Consider the following 18805-nt stretch of genomic DNA (forward strand, 5'->3'; position numbering starts at 1 on the left):
ATAAAGTAAAGATTTAGGAAGAAACTAAACATTTCTGTTTTTGTAAAACATTACACAGAAGTTGTACAAATACCCAAGTTAAATCTCTTAAAAAACGTATTGAAAAAAAAAAGTTTCTTAATTAGAACTAAGAGATAGCATGTAGTATGCATCAACTCACCACTTGTACCTCTTCTGAGTTCTTCCTCTTATATTTCTCTCTCTCTCTCTCTCTCTCGCTCTCTCTCTTGCTCTCTCTCTCTCTCTCTGAATTTCCTGGTCTGGTTTCTGGTTGGTGGAATCTATTTTCACAGCACTTGTATTGCTGTCAGCTCCCTTAACAGCCTGGATTGTGTTCTGCCTCACTTGTAAGTCTCCTTGGATGAAAGCGTCTGCCACAGAAATAAATGTAAATTTAAATGTACCCAGAAGTGCTGCAAACACTCAGAGTGAGAGAAAAAAGTGAATACACGGGTTAAAAAAATTGTTACAAACTCTTGTCACAAAGCAGTCCCACCGACGGTGGGATAAAGTAATCTTATAAAGTTAAACTCATAAACACCAGCAGTAAAGGTCACTGATCACAATCATGTACGAGTAACGACACGGCACAAGAGAATGGGTGAGTTTGAGAAAAAAAAACAGTTTCAGTTTTACTGATTTAGTTGAAAAAAATATATTTAAAAAAATATGTGAAGGAGGAAAGAAATAGGAAAAAAAACAAGAAATGGGCTAAAAAAGGAAAGGAAAAAAGGGGAAAATTCAAAAAATGAAGGAATGGAGAAGAAAAAAAGAAAGAAATGGAAGATAGAAAATAAAAGAAAAAGAGAAAGAAAAAAAGAAAAAATGAAAAATTTAAGAAAGTAGGGAAGAAATAGAAGAAAGAAAGGTTTAAAGGAACACAGGAAAGATGTATATAGTAAAAGAAAAAGATAAAATAAATGGGTGGAAAAAAGAATAAATAAGAAAATTGCAAAAGAAAGAAAGAAACCTGGACAAAGAAAGGAAGAAGAAAAATAGGCAGAAAAAAACAAGAAAATTAAAGTAAGAAATATCAGTTATTAATACATATAGACTAATACATGAAGAATAAGAAGCTGTAAGAGGAGGACGACAATGGAAAAGCTGATAAACCTGGAAAAGTCTAGACATTTACAAGCAACAGCATGCCAACAACTGTAAAAATAAAATAAAAAAATAAAAAAGAATACTATAAACTGTAAATATAAAAAATAAATCATAATACTAATAAAAGATAAAGTACGACTGGATGCCAATTGTGCATCCACCTTGGGAGGGAGGAGGACAACAGCTAGCTGATCAGGAATTGGTTTGTCGATTTGTTTTGGCCTAAGCGGGATGGATGGCTTCCCAATGAGAGACACAAGCACACCGGGGACTTGGAGACGGATGCACGTTTTCCCACCACTCTCTCCCTCCTCCAACATCAACACCCTCAAACTCAGACCATCCTTTCCTACTAACACTTGACAGATGAATTGTCTTTGCACTTTGCCCTATCAGACCACCAAACTCGAGAAATAATGCGAATTCAGAAAGTCGTTCTTGATGAGAAAAATTACTGCTTAGGAAAGTGGTTGGAAATAACATTAAGGCAAAAGTCACTTACTGTAAATAACCACTCTTTACATCCGTGGTGAACAGAAAAGCAAAAACACAGTGCGAGACCACAGTCCTAACCCCTACACCACCAGGGCACACGTTCAATAAACACTCGTTTGTAAATCAACTCGAATTAAAAGTTAAAACCCAGGATACGTCTGCACAATATTTATTTAATTACCCTTACTTTCTTGCTTGAACAATCTCTACACATCAATAAATAACCAGATGTTAGTGTGCGTGGTGCGTGTGTGTGTGTGTGTGTGTGTGTTTAATTTCATCATCTTCCTGAATTAAAAAAGAAAAAAGCCATGCAGCTCATCCCTCACTTTCAGATTTGCCGTAGGATCAAAAAATATATATTTAGCACAAAACAACACAGCTTTCATCTCTCCCTCTCCCTCTCTCACTCCCTCTCTTTCTTCCTGATCGGCGATTTAATAACGTCTTCATAATCGTGTAAATAAAAGTATGAATAATAAAGAGCCATAAAGCTCACAAGTCGAAGGATTTCCCCCCGAATCTGCTTCATACTTACACATTTCATTACTCTGCCTCGCGGTGGAGTTAAAAGCCTGCGTGATTTACTCGGCAGCGTCGAGGAGTCACAGCTTGTCTGAGCTTTTATTAATCTTGTCTTTGTAATTCGGGGGAAATGAAATTCAAAAAAGCTTTTGCACCAGTTTGCACATTATTACGCTTTAAAGATGATGTCTTGATGGTCCAGCCTGATCTCGTGCAAAATTTATGGGAAGATTTTACAAAAAGAAGCAAGCTGTTATTACTAAGTTCCCAAATGATTTGGCTTCTTTTTTTTGACCTATGGAATAGAGATTATTTTTTAAAATAATAAAGAAATTAATTATTAGCATGTTAACATAAATTTCTAATCTTGTAAATCAAAATATATTTGTATAGTATTTCTTTTTCTGTTTTTAAAGGTATTATTTTAGACTTTATAAGCAGTTTTCTATGACATTGATCCAGGACCATAGTTAAGTAAAACGTTCTATTTATGTATTTATTTTTGTAATTTGTACAGTGTACAATAAACAATAATAATGTATGATCATTCAAGAAAATATTGCAGAAATGAGAATAAATGAGTACATTTAAATCAAAATAAACTTCCACAATTCTCATTGTTCCTAATTTTAAAGAAAACATCAAAAAATCTAAATATTTTACAAACCAAATCTGTATACTAAAAATATACTTTTTTTATACTTTTCCCATGTTCTCATTGTTTTACAGATTTGTACTTAAAATATTGCAGATTTTTTTTCCCCCAAAATATTTAACTTTTAGTAAAAAAATTAATTCTTTGTATATTGATATTGTTTGTAAAATATTTTTTCATGATATTAAATATCTTTTATCATACAATATATTACTTTTTCTCAACATATTAAGACCATTATTATGACTTTACCTCTATATATTATGACTTTCTCCCCAGAATTCATAATATATAGGGGTATTTTTACTTTATTTGTAAAAAATATATATTTTCCCAAACACCCCAAAAAAATGACCAAAAACACAACTTTTCATGTTGCAAAGAAACTGAAATGAAGAAACCACTTTCCCTGTCTTGAAGTCTTTATCTAGAAGCACTAACACTGGAGACTCCTTCCACAAATGCTACATTTTCACCTTATCAATAATTAAATGATTTTCTTTGGTAAATAATAGCATGTTTATTCTATTTTTAATTGATTTGTTATTAGTCTTTGACTATGTGGACCGTCCTCCATGTATGTTATTGTGAATAAGTGGCACTAAAGGTAGCTGTAACTTAGTAGAGCATATAAAGACTCACCAAAACTTTTGTCAACAGTTTTAAAGCTTTGTTCAAGTTTTCAAGAAGAAGAAGACAAAAAAAAAAAGAACAAAGTTATCCTAAAAGCTTTGTGCTCCTCCACCACTGAGATGGTAGGCGCCAGTGGAGAGCGTTTGCATTCAGGAGACCGTGTTGTTCGGCTGTATTTTCATGCACAGAGCCCGAGTCTTTCTCTTAGCGAGCCCTTTGCTGATTCTCTTTCAGAAGACAGAAAGCTGTTTGTGGGCATGCTGAACAAGCAGCAGTGCGAGGATGACGTTCGGCGCCTGTTTGAGGCCTTCGGCAGCATTGAGGAGTGCACCATCCTCCGAGGCCCTGATGGAAACAGCAAAGGTTAGATACTATTGCTCCTTACTTCTGAGATTTTTGAGATGCTCGGTTTGTGGGCTTCTGAGGGGCAAAACAACAAACAACGCACTTGTGATGATCGCAAATTCAAATTCCAAGGTTCATACAGTCGTCCGTGACTTGGAGTCCAAGAGAGCAAAACTAGACGTGCTCTTTGGGTGAGCTTGACAGCAGGCAACTGCTTGGGGCCTCAAGCCAGAAGGGGCCCCCAAGGGCTGACAACATTATTTATTATTAATGTTAAGATAATGGTGATGAATGCAGGTTAAAGGGGCCCCCTACAATTTTTCGCCTAGGGCTCCAACAGATTCTAGAATCGCCTCTGAACAGCATACTCTCTCTCGCCCTGTCAATCACAGTGACATTAGCGAATCATGGGCATCTTTGAGCTCATGTAAGCAGAAGAGGCTGAATAGCGTTTCCTCCAAAGGATGTAGGTTAAAAAGATGTGGTTGGCTGGCTTTAAGCATCTCAGTAAAAGCATGGTGTTGGTAACATGGAGGTTGCCAAGACTAAATTTGAAAGAAATGCGGAGTAATGTAATAAAATGATTGTTCCACTTTAATTATGTAATACTTTTCTGAGTTTAAAAGTTAACTTATTATTATTATTATTATTATTATTATTATTATAGTAGGAGGAGTAGTGTCACAGACAACATTAATGTAAACCATTTAAATAAAATCCCTTGCCTCAGCTCTATTCATAATATTCACAGCATGAAAAAAACAGTCGGTAGTAACTGGCATGTGTGTGTGTTTGTGTGTTTGCTGGCGGTACCAGGCTGTGCGTTTGTGAAGTACTCCTCTCATGCTGAAGCTCAGGCGGCCATCAGCGCGCTACACGGCAGCCAAACCATGCCTGTAAGTACCGAGTACACCTCAGATGGGGATGGAGGATGCGTTCCATCTGGATGATATTACTGATTATGTGTGTGTGTGTGTGTGTGTGTTTTAGGGTGCCTCTTCCAGTCTGGTTGTGAAGTTTGCAGACACTGATAAAGAACGCACCATTCGGCGCATGCAGCAGATGGCTGGTCAGATGGGCATCTTCAATCCTATGGCCCTGCAGTTTGGAGCGTATGGAGCATACGCACAGGCAAGAGCCCTCCCTCTGTCTCTCTCTCACACACACACACAGAAATACACAAACACACATTTCTTCTCTCTCTCTCACATGCACAAGAGCCATCTGTGTGTATTTCATTACGCACGCACTCCCATCCACAGTCCGGTGTGTGTATTTGTTAGTCATTCTTTAGTATTATATGGATTTGGCCATTTATTTCGTCATTGTTATGGTTTTTATAAATATTACTGTTTACTATTACGAGAGATTAATAGTATAAGTAATATTATATTATATTATATTATGTTATATTACATCAACATTGAATTCTCAAATCTGATTGGTCAAAAGATGTCACAAGTTTATATCAATGCATACAAAAACCTTTATTTGTCACATATACATTACTGCACTGTGAAATTCTTTCTTCATATAGTCTGAGATGATACAGCACCCCTGGAGCAAATAGAGTTAAGGTCCCTACTCAAGGGCTCAACATCGGCAACCTGGTGGATCCTGTGCTTGAACCGCCAACCTTCTGCTCAATAACTCAGTGCCTTAACCCTCTGAGCTACCACTGCCCCAACAAATTGATCTGATAATCTTCTCGGAATTAGAAATTCTGACATCACACCACTCTGTTAATATATATAATTATTTTTTTACTTGTGTCTCTCCATTAGGTGCAGCAGCAGGCGGCGCTGATGGCGTCTGTAGGCCAGGGAGCGTATCTCAGTCCTATGGCTGCTTTCGCAGCAGCTCAGATGCAGCACATGGCCACCATCAACGGCCTCCCAGGAGCTCCCATGACCCCCACGTCAGGTGAGTCCACCCATAATCACTCACACACAAGCAAGCACATCCTGTTTTCTCCTGATACCCATTATATATTTAACGAACACTATTTATTTACATATTTCCATCCCTGTTCATTATAACGCAAATAAAGATCACTATTTTTATACCTTGTGCCTGATTAGTTTCTGCTTCCTAATGAACCAATTACCATAAACCAGAAATACTTTAGCTTTTAAAGATAAAATGACTTTTTAATTATGAAATAAATGGTAATTCTAGCTCTGTGCACGATCCTAGTCTTATTGCCAGGATTTTATTGCCAGTTTGTTTAATTAGTGTGATTTTCTTTTCCTTTCTTGTACTTATGAGTATTATTCTACATCAGTTAAAAGTCAAGTTGCACAGAACTGGGAAACTTAAAGGAAAGAGAATTTGTTCGTAGAACAAAATGTATTGCACCTTCAGCCCTGTTCACTTTCATCATTAGGAGGGAGCACGCCCCCTGGCATTACCGCTCCCACGGTGACCAGCATCCCCTCTCCAATCACCGTCAACGGTTTTACAGGACTGCCCCCTCCTCAGGCGAACGGCCAGCCCCCTGCCGAGGCCGTGTTCACCAACGGGATCCACCCGTATCCAGGTATCATACTTTTAGCACCTCATATACAGTATGTAAACATTTATTTAGGAAGGAAAAAGTTTTTTTTAAACTTTTAAAGCAAGACATCTTTTTAAGGCCGTAGGAAATTATACCGTAGTGGATATTTTAACTGTACTGTGGGTGTGTATGAAAGAATATGTTATACAATATACCAATACAAGACAATTACACTATATCCTGCTTGGAATAAAGCCTGAATGGAAAATGAATGGAAATCCCATACTTCTGTTCACAACGCCAAATGTTCCAGCAAGGTTTGGAACATACTGTACTGTATTCACAAATAACAAATTTATTACTTCTATTACTTGATATCATAACCTGATAATATTTTTATTAATTGATAAGAAGCATGAAAGGAATTGACTGTATATATTGGCAAAGAATTAATATACTGCTGAAAAAGTAAAAAAAAAAACGTTGATATTGATTTCGATTTATGATCGTGGACATTTTGAGCACGTGTATCAGAATACAAGCTGAATTGATTATTTTAATATCCATTTTGTGGTGGCATAAACCGCCTGGACTGACCATATCTTGAGATTGAAAGTGCTGGGAAAACAGACTTTATGTTTTATAGGGTACTCATTGAAATACTATTTAAAATTTCAAGATTTTTTCCATTCCCTTTTTTCTTTTCTTATATATAGTATAGTAAAGTATTTAAACATAAAATATATTCAAAAACACAATAATTATTTTCTACTGACACATTCTACTGACACAAATGTGGTTTTTTTGCCCAATTAGGGGTTAAATTAAGGGTTTAGATCCCTACTGTACATCATAGCAGAGAAATATGATTAAATAAATGCATGGTTAAAAACTGTCATTGTTTAAATTAAGTATATTTATGGTTTCATAAAAATGAGACGTCGAAGCCAAAACCCACCATATCACGTTGGCCAGAATTCAGCCACAATAACATCCAAAAGTCCTCTCTTTTTTCCCCAGCAACGTGACCTCCGATTGCAATTAAAACATCCAAAAGCCTTCTCCGTCCCTGACCAACTCTTCAACCTACCTGTTAAAACTTATAAAAGAATTTGAGCAACTCTATTCTCACATGGGAAGCCTGAATGCAGAAACTAGCAGACTTAATTTGTATTGTGAAGAATGTTTTAAGCAGTTATAGTTAATTGATTAAGAGTGCTTTCACAGTGCAAACCCGAGGACGACAAATTCCGGTTTGCATAATCTAAACGCTCCATATCATGCCCAGGCACAGATCAGCGAACTACGCTCGTGTCCACTTGAAAAGGTGAATTGTACTTTTTCACGGCTCGAATCAAACATGAAAGCTAGCCGTTCCATATAGATATGCTGGTACGGAACAATATTAATATGAAATGTGAAAGCTGGACAGCGGTGAAGGGTAGGGTACGAATCAATCATACCTACTGTGAAAGCAGCCTTTTAACATTTGCCCAGGCGGTTAAACACATTTTTAAGAAAAGAAAAAAAAGACACTGAGTCTAGCAATAACTTTTTTTTTCCTTGGATGGAAAAAAAGAAAAATAGCGAGAGAAAACCGAATTATAAAAAATATATATTTATCTCTTTCATAAACTTGTTTTCTTTTTCTCGCTACTTGCTCCGTTTAAAATGAGATTCCCACTTCTATAATGAGTTTTCCTGCTTTTTATTTTTTTTTACTTTTACTTTGGATAATTAATTTTACTTCTGCGAGCATAATTAAACACACTGTTTATTTTCGTTCTTCATCACTTCTTGGCTTTATTCTGAGATGTTTTTTTCCCAAATCAATACATGAAGTACAGGTTAATGGAGCTATACACAACCGCAGCAAGTTTTTTAGTTTCGCATGTTGCGTCTCAACGAGTCGGAACTCCAACGTGTGTTTCCTGGCTGTGTCTCAGTGTTGCAGGAGGTGGTTTTTAGGGAAGACTCGGAGAAGGGCGGCTTGGGCGTCGCTCAGCGGAGTTGTTTTGGGGTACAGGGAAGCTGTTTCCTCTCCTCTCTGTCTGAAGGTACCAGAACGCCTTCGCCTTCTCTTTTTTTTTTTTGATCTTCTCTCTGATTGCTGTCTGTCTTGTCCTGTAGCGTGATGTCTTTTGTGTCTGTGGGTGTCTGTACAGTATATTGTCGCTGTGGCACTCGTTTCTGTCTGTAGTGCGTCAGTGTTATTTGATAGCATTTGGCTCATTCCTGCATCGTCACCGCTTAAAGTATGCATGCATGCAAGGCATTGTGGGATTTGACACCATTCAATTTGTTGGGGTAATAGCTAGAACTGATGTGATCAGCATGTTTTATAGCCACTTCCCTGATCTCGTATGTCGGCGCACGTTCCCAAATCTTTAAATCGGGTCAAATGAGCTTTACCTAGAAGCTCGTTTCAGCCATGATGCATCAAGCTCAATGAAGAGTGATAGAGCAGCGCGTACTGTATATTGCCGCAGGGTGGATTGATGTGTGGTGTGGTGTGGAGGTGTAGATATTGTATATTGTTCTCCATACACAGTGTGGCTGCCAATCCAGCTCTTGCACACGTTCGAGGAAGCTTTGCCAGAGCTCAAGCTCCTTCCCACAGCTTAATTATTTGGGGATGGAGTGAGTGTAGCTGTTGGGAGGGGATGGGAGTGAACTCGAAGACTCCATGCAGTGTTGCCATCGTCGCGACTTTGTTGCTTGATTTCGTGATTTTTTAAAAAACATTTTTAAACCCCTTAAGCAACTTTCTAACAAAAAAGAGCTATTCCTGACTGGTTCTGATGATTTACTACCACTGCTTTGAACTCTGTTCATGATGTTGTTTACAAGGAAGTAAAAATCTTCTTTCTTTATGAAACACATTTTGATATGAAAAAGACCATGAGCATGCTTTTACAACCTTTCCCTGGCAACACTTTGCATGTCCACACAAATTTGGTCCCCTGAAAGCTTCTACGTCCTGTCCTGTGTACAACCATTCTCACTACCTCCTTCTCTCTCTCTCTCTCCAGCCCAGAGTCCCACAGCAGCTGATCCTCTTCAGCAGGCGTATGCGGGAGTCCAGCAATATGCAGGTCTGTCACTCTGCAAATGAGCCTGCTCTGTCCGTTCACGCATGCTTGTACTGTACTCAATATGTGCCGGCCATAGCGGGAAGTGTATACGTTAATGTGACGGTGTGTTTGTAACGGATGGCGTGTATCAACATAGGTTCTGACACATCGGCATATGTGTGTGTCTCAGCAGCCTACCCAGCTGCATACGGACAGATCAGCCAGGCCTTTCCTCAGCCTCCTCCTATAATCCCCCAGCAGCAGAGAGAAGGTGAGACCTCCTGTCCTGTAGATTTCTGTCGATGTACAGTAAGAACCCGAATGCTGCTGGCCTTGCATTGGAGCTACTTAGCTGCTGGCGTGTGATTTTGCTGTTGCTGACTTTGAACCAGATTAGAATCGAATGGTGTTTCTCCTCCAAACTCTGATGATCAGTGAGATGTGGTAGTCAGTTTTATAAAGTCGTAATTAGATTGAGTGAGCAGGGGCACGCACTGTAACAGTATTCCTATAACAAATGTACTCGAGGATACTCCAGCCTGTTAGCGGCTAAGAAACAGTTTTGGGGAATTTGGAAAGATAAGCGACTTACTCATTATTCCAACATCAAAGCATTTATACATTGCTACAGTATTTTACTAGATAAAAATGATGGCTGCCGTTTCTGTGTAATTTTAGCCAGCCTAATTTATTCTAGCCTGAAGTAAAAACTAAAATCCTGTATTTTAATTGCTTTAGACTTTATTGAAGGAATTGAAGCCAATGCCCAATATCCATGAGGTCAGGCAAAGAAATCATAACTGTCCAAAAGCTTCTAATGACGGACACCAAAAATACATATACTTATACTTCTCAGTGGTATCCTATTCTTGACTTCTGGAACTCATACAGTATATCAGTCAGAAAGTAATGCTTTTGATGAGGTTCTATCCTAATGAACATGAACATACTCTGTGTATTAAAGAAATATTTGTTTAAGGAATGTGATGTTACACAATTATGAAGATGCCTGTGGCTGTGCCTCCCTCCAGTGGCTGCTGCGGTCAAAGATGCTCGTGCTTCGTGTAATATCATGAGCTAATATTATCCACTCCAAACTGAAGCGATTCATCACGACTATAAAGCCTGTTTAGCTGTATTTTGAAGGGTGTAAAATATTTCTCATACTGAACACTTCTGATGATTTGAGTGATAGATGCCTTTCTTCATGATTGTGTGTGCAGAAAGAGAAAACTGATAGAATCGGGTATAATCTCATCCTTTTCAAGCTGTCTCGTTTTTTCGTCCTCTCTCTCTCTCTCTCTCTCTTACTCTCTTTCACTTTGCCTGCTATCCAGGCTGCTTATTCTAATTTTTCCTTTTATGTCTTCTCCTCTGCCTTCACCTCTTCTTCATTCTCCTCATGTCAATATATTCTCCCTTTTCTTCCAATCCCCGCTTTATCCCGCTCACCTTTTGTCTCTCTTCAAATCTCCTTCTCTCTCTCTCTCTTTCTCTCTCTCTTCCCGGCTTCATCTCCGTCCTTCCTGTCCGTCTATCCGTCTCCCTCCATCTCTGTGCCATTCCGCAGGGCCGGAAGGCTGTAACCTGTTCATCTACCACCTCCCTCAGGAGTTTGGGGATGGCGAGCTGATGCAGATGTTCCTGCCTTTCGGTAATGTCATCTCCTCCAAAGTGTTTGTGGATCGGGCGACAAACCAAAGTAAATGCTTTGGTGGGTAAAAATGATAAAACACCTGCAAAAATTACTATCATTCTTATTCTCTCACTACTAATGTTTTGACCTCATTTCTCTACCACAGCTAAGGGTTCAGGAAATAGAGACAGCACATACATTTTTTTTTTAAATGACACGTGGGAGGAGGCAGTGTAGTGGATTTTACCCAGTGATCAGTAAAGAACAGTGGACTGGAAAGGGAAAATCTGCTGAGGGGTGCGAGATGTTTTGATGTGCCCTACTTGTAACAAAAATGAGGCTCTATATTCAAATGAACACTATCTCCAGCTCCATTGGCTGATTCACTTATCAGAGGCAGTATATGCATGAACGAACACAGCACTATTTGATTTGAGCTTAATATAAAGCCCTATAGTTAGTAGGAAACTTTGCTGAGATGTGAGGTACTGAAATGCTGACCAAGCTAATATAAGAGAAAATTAAGGAACTGGAGGAAGAACATGTTCAAGCTTTTAGCTTTGAAGCTTTATAATGATACAGTAGCAATGAAGGCAGTGTTTTATTTCAATCAGAAACTCCATATAGGCTTCTGTTATAACCATGATGAATTGTAGATCTATCTTTATCTTTTTATAAATACTTTTGAAAACTGAAATTAGACAAAACACCCTCCTAATGTTTGTCTGTTTTAGAGATAAAGTCAAAATAAATGTTTTTTCCATAGTACAAGGGGAGCTCACGTCAAACCGGGAATTGTGATGAAATTTCTATTAAATCAAGGCATAAAACTGATTGAAAGACTTCAAGCAATGTGTGAACATTCAGCGAGTTCACCTTATCCTTGAAATCAGATAAACAGATAACTTGTCACCAAGTTGTTCCCCAACACCACTTGTAGATTGGAGATATTGCCACTTCAATCCAAGCCATTTCCACATGTTTGGGCCATCAAAGGAGTTAGTAGAAGGCTACCAGATCTGACATGAAGCAGGTAGTTACTCTGCACAATCCAAAATCCTGGTTTGACTTTAACGCCCCCTCAAATTTTGCCCAAGAATTAGGAATTTTCTTTTTAAGGAAATACAGTATTGTTTTATCTCTCAGATAATGCAGGTGTTCCCAGCAACAGTTGAAGCATTTATTAATTCTCTTTTGTAGTACTTTATAGTTTCCAAAACTTCCAAGCTTCAAATCTAAACCCTAATATTGTAAAACCCTGTCCTCCAAATCTCAACCATACACCAACACCTTAAAGCCCAAATCTAAACCATTAAACCATACATTCAGACCCCCGAGTGGTGCAGTGGTAAAGTGCTTGCCCTATCATCTGGAGATTGCAAGTCTGAATCCTGGGTGATGCTGGGAAGTGCGAAAAGATGGCTCACACATAGCTCAGATATGCCTCAGCCTCGCCATCCATGGTTGGTAGTTGTAACTATGACGTGGACGTGTCTAAGGAGAACATCTGGCAGGGACACCAAAAAAAGACATGCCAAATACCCCAAATCTGAAAGCTTAAACCACACACCCAACACAAACCCAACAGTCTAAAGCCACATTTCAAATCTATAGTTTTAAACGCAATATTCCAAATTCAAACCCAAAAATAAAACCTTAACTGTGAGCCAGCACACCCCAAAGCCAAAACTCAAGTCTTAAGCCACAAACCCTATACCCTCAATTCATACCCCAAAACTAAAACCCAAACTCACAAATCTAACACTCTAATCTAGATCCTAAGCCGCTTAACCAAAAATTCCAAACTACAAATCTACAAACAAATTTGCCACCTTAATCACAGACTCCAACTCCAAACACCCAAACCCTAAACCTAATACTTTATAACCTCGATCATCCACAAATTTCTGATTTCCTATAGACTTCAGTTCCCAAATCTAAAAACCTAATTCTAAACAATTTTTAATAAAAAGGTTTCTTTATAATTCCTAATTATTTCAATAGTTTTGTTCCCAAACCGTTAACACCCCAAACACAAAACCTACCCCCAATGATATCCCTATTAGAACTGTCTAACTGGAATTCCCAACCCAGGAATGCAACACGGAATTATGACACTAAAACTCTCAAACTTATTCCTACAACCCCAGCCTTCTCATGAGATGAGATCTCTGCAGTGTGGCTTAATCATCTGTAAGATGCTTGGCCCAGAATGATAATGCCAGACATCTTTAATCTTAACCTAAGCCTTTTGCTTTAATCTTGCCAAAAATGTAAACACTTTAACGTGCGGGTGCTTCAAATAAATCCATCAGTTCTCTGGCTGTGCTGTTACTGCTGTGCACAGCTCTTAACCATGCCAAGGTGCTGAGGTATATCTCTGTCAGAATTCTGATTTATTCTGAGTTGTATCTGCCTTACCCTGAAATACATACTGCGCCATCTGCGGGGTTTCTTAATAAAGCCGAGAACAGCTATCGCATCATGTCATATCGAAGGCCATATCGGGGTGATTCCATGATGCAGGCTGCTGTTTGTGTCCTACTGATACACATTTCGAACTATGTGTGTGAATTAAAGGTAGAAGATATGTACAACATAGTGAAACTGTCCTTCACAACAACCCTTGTTCATGTTGCAGATAAAACTTTAATAAAACTTTAATAGAACCAACACGAGACATAACCAACACAGAAAATTTATGTAACTGCACTTTATCTATAAATGTATCGATTATTATAACGCTTATTGTTGCATTAATGTGCAAATCAGTATAGCATCTTATGTCTGGAACAATAAAGTGTATTTTAATACACGTTCACTGAACCCTGTGTTACCCAATACGATCTGGTTTCTCATGTTTATGCAGTTAATAGTGCGTAGAGCAGCTGTTTTGTTTGGAAGACATTCAGTCCAAAAGAGACATTAAAGATACCTCTGTTTTTTAATGATTTGGTCTTAATGCATATTCTTCCGTAGGTTTGCATGTTTCTTTGTTGTTGGATATTGATATGAGTGTGTATGCTCTTGTGCTCTTTGTGCGTTGCCGATAAATGTTAACGTTCTCCTGAGATCGATGCTCCTTTCACTGTCTCATCTTTACCCCATCATGGGTGTCTCCTTCTTTCCGTCTCTTTCTCAGCCCCTCTCTGCCTTTTGTTTGGTCTCATTTGGATCATCCCACTTTTTCAAGCTTGTCTTATTCAACAGGCATGTTTTAACCTGCTCTTCTTTCTGTCTCCCTTCCTCCCTTCCTCCTTTGCTCCATGTCTTCTCCCCTGCCTCTTGTCTTCAGGCTTTGTGAGCTTCGATAACCCCGCCAGTGCGCAGGCTGCCATCCAGTCCATGAATGGCTTCCAGATCGGCATGAAGAGACTCAAAGTGCAGCTCAAAAGGCCAAAGGACGCCAACCGCCCTTATTAGCCCCGCCCCCTGATGTCCCTCACCCTGGAGGTGAAGGCCACAGTAGCACTGGGGGAACAACAGGTCAGATCTATGCACGCGCTCATGACCATACACACATAACTATATGATTCTATCCAGGACCCTGTAGGGTTTACGTAAAACCCTGTAACAGGTAATATTCTGTGTAGCCCTAGAAGCATTAAAATGTTCACCACTTCTGTTAAAGTTTTGCTTCTTCTTCTTTTCCTCGTCCTCATTCAGACAGATACAATTAGATCTCTGGGTTTCTTGGTTATCAAAATATTAGATTTTTTTCTGTCACTTTCCAGCTAAACAGAGCTGAATTAAATTTAGCTATGCATATCATGCATTAGGGCTACATCTTCATGTCTCGATGTCATATTCTCTGCCTTACACTAAGTGGTGTTGAATTTTATTTCAAATCTGATAGGGCCAGAATAATTTCATATAGCAGCCTTGATAGTTGTGCTGGTTATATTTCAAATTACAGAATTATATTCCATTACTCATACTGATATGTTTCTATAAAGCGTTTCTATAGCAACAGTTCCTTTTTACGTCTTGTCGAATGGCCGTTCACGTAATGCAATCCTAATAGTAAGGAAATTAGATATATGTTGTTATTTAACAAAGATGTATACTGTTTGGCCAAAAAAAAAATTATTATTATCTGTATCATGCAAAGCAGACATTAAAATGACTGGAATTGGGTTACACATGGTTTCCAGCACATTATTCAAACCTTGATAGGATAGTTCTGAACTACCAACTGCACAACTACGGGCAACCCGCACGACCAAACAACCCAATAACTGACTTTTCCTTCTTAAAAGCTTTACCTTTGAAAGAAAACATGGTGGATTGACCATTCCTCTCTTTTCCCATTTCTAGGTTTTGGGATCACATGGCGATAACATGACTAACACACAAACGAAACACAAAAAGGACAAGCTCGACGTGGCTGGGGGTGTGGACGTAAGACTGAGGGGTGTGTTGGACATGCGGTGATGGCACAGCGCACGACACATCATCACCGCGAAAGCTCAGTGGACCTTTAGGAGCTCGGTGGAAACTCAGGAGAGCCGCCGTGTTCCACAACCACATCGGACTCCCTTTCTGAGTCTCCACAGCCTGCCTGATAGGAACCCTGCTCATTTAGAACCACAGAATATATCAACTAATGAAAAAGAAGATGAGACTCTACGAACGAGGGGAAAAAAAAAACAGAAACACTTTTGAAAAAAACACTTTTGGGGATGGGGAATTGTGTTGTAATAAGGGACTAGGAAACTTTTTTTCTTTTTTAAAAAACAAAAACAAAAAAGCAAACATTTTAGAAAAGAATTTGGAGAAAAAAAATAACTTTTTGGAAGGATGTGACGCTTCAGGAAACACGCTTGGTGTGGTTGTGGATGGCCATCTTTATCTCGGAGTGCCTGTCCGTTTCCAGAGGCGAGAGCTGCCACGAAGAACTGCGGCCGCACTCCTCTGGGAGACTTAATCCGTCATTCCTTAGTTGCGTAGGGACCAAAAAGACCAAACCTTTTTATCGATTCAAAAAAAAAAGAAAGAAAGAAAAGAAAGACTCTGTAGCTGTAACATACTCAGACCACTGCATCTCCTTTGCTGTGCCAATCGGTTTAAGAGTTGTATTTACGAGACAAAAAAAACATAAAAAAAAACAACAACAACAACAACAGATGTATACGTAGAATATATAAGATTATATGTATAAATGCATACATATAGATTGCTGATAATGCTTTTCAATACCGGCAAAAATCGAACGAGACGCCCTGAGGAGGCTGCTCACTTCGCTAGTTTACAACTGGGAAAAAAAAAATATATATATCTATTTTTTTTTCTCTTCTCATTTGGGATGAAGGGTACACGGGAAGGGTTGTTCCATATCGCAGCCTTACCTTTTTTAATCTCAGCATCCTGAACTTGTAGTTTAAAAAAGAAAAAGAAAAAAAAAAAGAAAAAAAATCACAGGTTTGAGATATAACAAACCCGTTTCTATTTAGCGTACATTTAATATGTATATGTATTGCAGAACATGAAAAAGAAAGCTGTATTCATATATATATGCACACCTCCAGCGTATATATGGATACATATGATATTACCCCCCCTAAAACCTATATGTATTTATATGCATATATTTTATATGTGTGTACATATATATAGAACCAGCTAATATGTAGATTTTTCTTTTTTTTTTTTTTTTTTTTGTAGATTGAAGCTGGAATTTGATCCACAGCTCGGCTTGGAATTTAGCTAACGGGAAGGGACTCGTATCTGGCAGCTCTCGAACTGCAGGCATTCCTTTCTGATAACCTTGTATGCCAACACAAACACACACACACACACACACACACACACATATGCGTATGAGACAGAGTGTGTGCTTAGAGATAGATGTATATATGTGTATATGCTACTGAAAAATGCAAAAAGGCCTCCTCTGTTCAGAGAGAGAGTTTCAAAAGAATCAGGCTTCAAGAGATTCAGGATCATTTCCGCAGGAACTAGGACGGGACGTCGCGTTATCTTAGACATATCTGCCTCTCGGCCCTCTTGTGAACCTTTTGCAAATACACACACACACAAAGACAGACACACAGTATATTGCAGTATTGCGCCAGCTTTAATTTGAACCGTGACACTTCGGAACTCAGCGGTCAGTGCATGTAGCGTCGGGTTGCCAGCAGATAAGGGTGCACGAGGTCACCTGGTTGCCTCTCACATTAGCACTGTGCTCCGAACACTGCTAGCCGCCATTTAAGATGATGATAAAGATGTCAAACTCACCAGAGGCACTGCTGTTTTTTGCAACCTTCAGCTTCTTACTTCCGCCTGGAAAGCCGATCTGTTGCAATGCAAAGTAGAAAACTTTTTTGCTTAGGGTTCCGATTACGCGGGCATTAAGTACATATTTTACAAACCTAAAAAAACTTTTAAAAAACATTCGCATCTCCATCCATAGCGTGTTTACAAGGGTCGTTCGAGGAGCTGAGGTTCTCGACAGGGGATGGGGGGGGGGGGGGGGGGGGGGCTGGGGGGTGATTAAGGGGTTGCGTTTTAGATCGTCATTAATAGCTCGGCGTCTTGCTTTATTGTTTTTTTGTTGGTTTTTTTCATGATTTTCATCGAATCGCTGTATTATACAGGTTGTAAAGGATTTCCGAACTTGCCCCCAGGCAGCGGGTTCGTTATTTTGAAAAGAATTTAGACGTTGTTCAAAAGAATGTCGCATCGCACCATCCGGACCTCTTCGGGAAAAAAAAAGATAAGCATTCAGGTACAGTACGCTAAGAAAGAAAGCTCGCTATGATGTTCAAACAGTTGTATCATGAAGTGCTCGTCCTGCTCTTAATCCATACCTCGCTCCGTGTCTGCGCGTCCGCTCCGTCTAGACGTCTCACTTTTCCGCTTTTCCCCTCGCGACGTTTCAGCTACAACTGTTTACATGATTTTAAAAACGTTTATGGTTGATAAACTACCAAGAAACAGAGCAGAAGTGTTATTATTTTATTATATATAAATATATACATAAACTACTGAATATACTGTACATTTTTTTTTGCTCTGTTTTTTCCTCTGTATATAGGTTTGCATATTTTATAGGACTTTTACTTCTATCTACAAGGACTGAATGATGAATAATGAAACTTAAAATTACATGAATACATGAAAGAGTGAAACTTGGCATGGTTAATGTGTGGGAGGGGGCGGGGCAAACGGATCTGAAAACGATTGTGGTAAAATGAAGAATGGCCGCCAGGGTCTACTGCTCATCTCTTTTTCTTGAAAGTGTCTGATGTTGCATTGTTCTGATCCACTAGGATGTTCTGTGCACTTTTCTTCCCTCATTAAAAACCAGCACCGAGTCCCGGATTCTCTCGCAGGTCGTAGGAATTCACCCGAGCCACGTGGGTTATCGTTTGACGCTTTTTTAACACCTTCGTCCGGATGGAAAAGTACTCGAGTCATTTTAGTGGATTCCTGCAAAAAATGGAAAATGATTCTAGGCAAAATCTTAAAAATCACTACTCCGTGGTAAAGTGCTCGCCCCATCATCCGGAGATCGCGAGTTCGATTCCCGGGTGATGCTGTAGCCTTCCGCAGCCGGGGGCCTGGAGAGAGCTCTCTCAGCGGAGTGGGATGGGAGACACTTAGTGCTCTTACATCAATCAGGGCGTCTGTGAGCTCACGCAAGCGGAAGGAGCGGATAGCGCTGTCCCCCGAGTGTGTTACGCCGCCCCCCAATGGTGCATTTTGAAAAGATGCGGTCGGCTGGCGTCATGGGGTTTGAAAAGGCAAGTGATGGCCTTTGGCCCTCCTTGACTGGTAGTAGTAGCAGTAGTAGCCTTAATGTGGGAGCCCCCTAGTGACGAGTTGAGGAATTG

The 18805-nt window shown here is 39.3% G+C and overlaps 1 protein-coding gene across 1 annotated transcript in view; it reads left to right on the top strand.

The window, feature by feature from the left end:
- celf4 (CUGBP, Elav-like family member 4) overlaps positions 1 to 17418 on the top strand; it is a 93322-nt gene extending 75904 nt beyond the window's left edge. Inside the window, exons 4-14 of the mRNA XM_053478470.1 lie at positions 3650 to 3778; positions 4577 to 4656; positions 4751 to 4891; positions 5545 to 5683; positions 6147 to 6299; positions 8204 to 8314; positions 9290 to 9352; positions 9522 to 9602; positions 10902 to 11045; positions 14263 to 14453; positions 15285 to 17418. Of these exons, the coding sequence (XP_053334445.1) occupies positions 3650 to 3778; positions 4577 to 4656; positions 4751 to 4891; positions 5545 to 5683; positions 6147 to 6299; positions 8204 to 8314; positions 9290 to 9352; positions 9522 to 9602; positions 10902 to 11045; positions 14263 to 14390 (1169 nt within the window). The 3' untranslated portion in view covers positions 14391 to 14453; positions 15285 to 17418. The remainder of the gene's footprint in view (positions 1 to 3649; positions 3779 to 4576; positions 4657 to 4750; positions 4892 to 5544; positions 5684 to 6146; positions 6300 to 8203; positions 8315 to 9289; positions 9353 to 9521; positions 9603 to 10901; positions 11046 to 14262; positions 14454 to 15284) is intronic.
- Positions 17419 to 18805: the final 1387 nt, after the last annotated feature.

The sequence above is a fragment of the Clarias gariepinus genome, chromosome 19 (genome assembly GCF_024256425.1).
Source record: "Clarias gariepinus isolate MV-2021 ecotype Netherlands chromosome 19, CGAR_prim_01v2, whole genome shotgun sequence".
NCBI lineage: Eukaryota > Metazoa > Chordata > Actinopteri > Siluriformes > Clariidae > Clarias > Clarias gariepinus.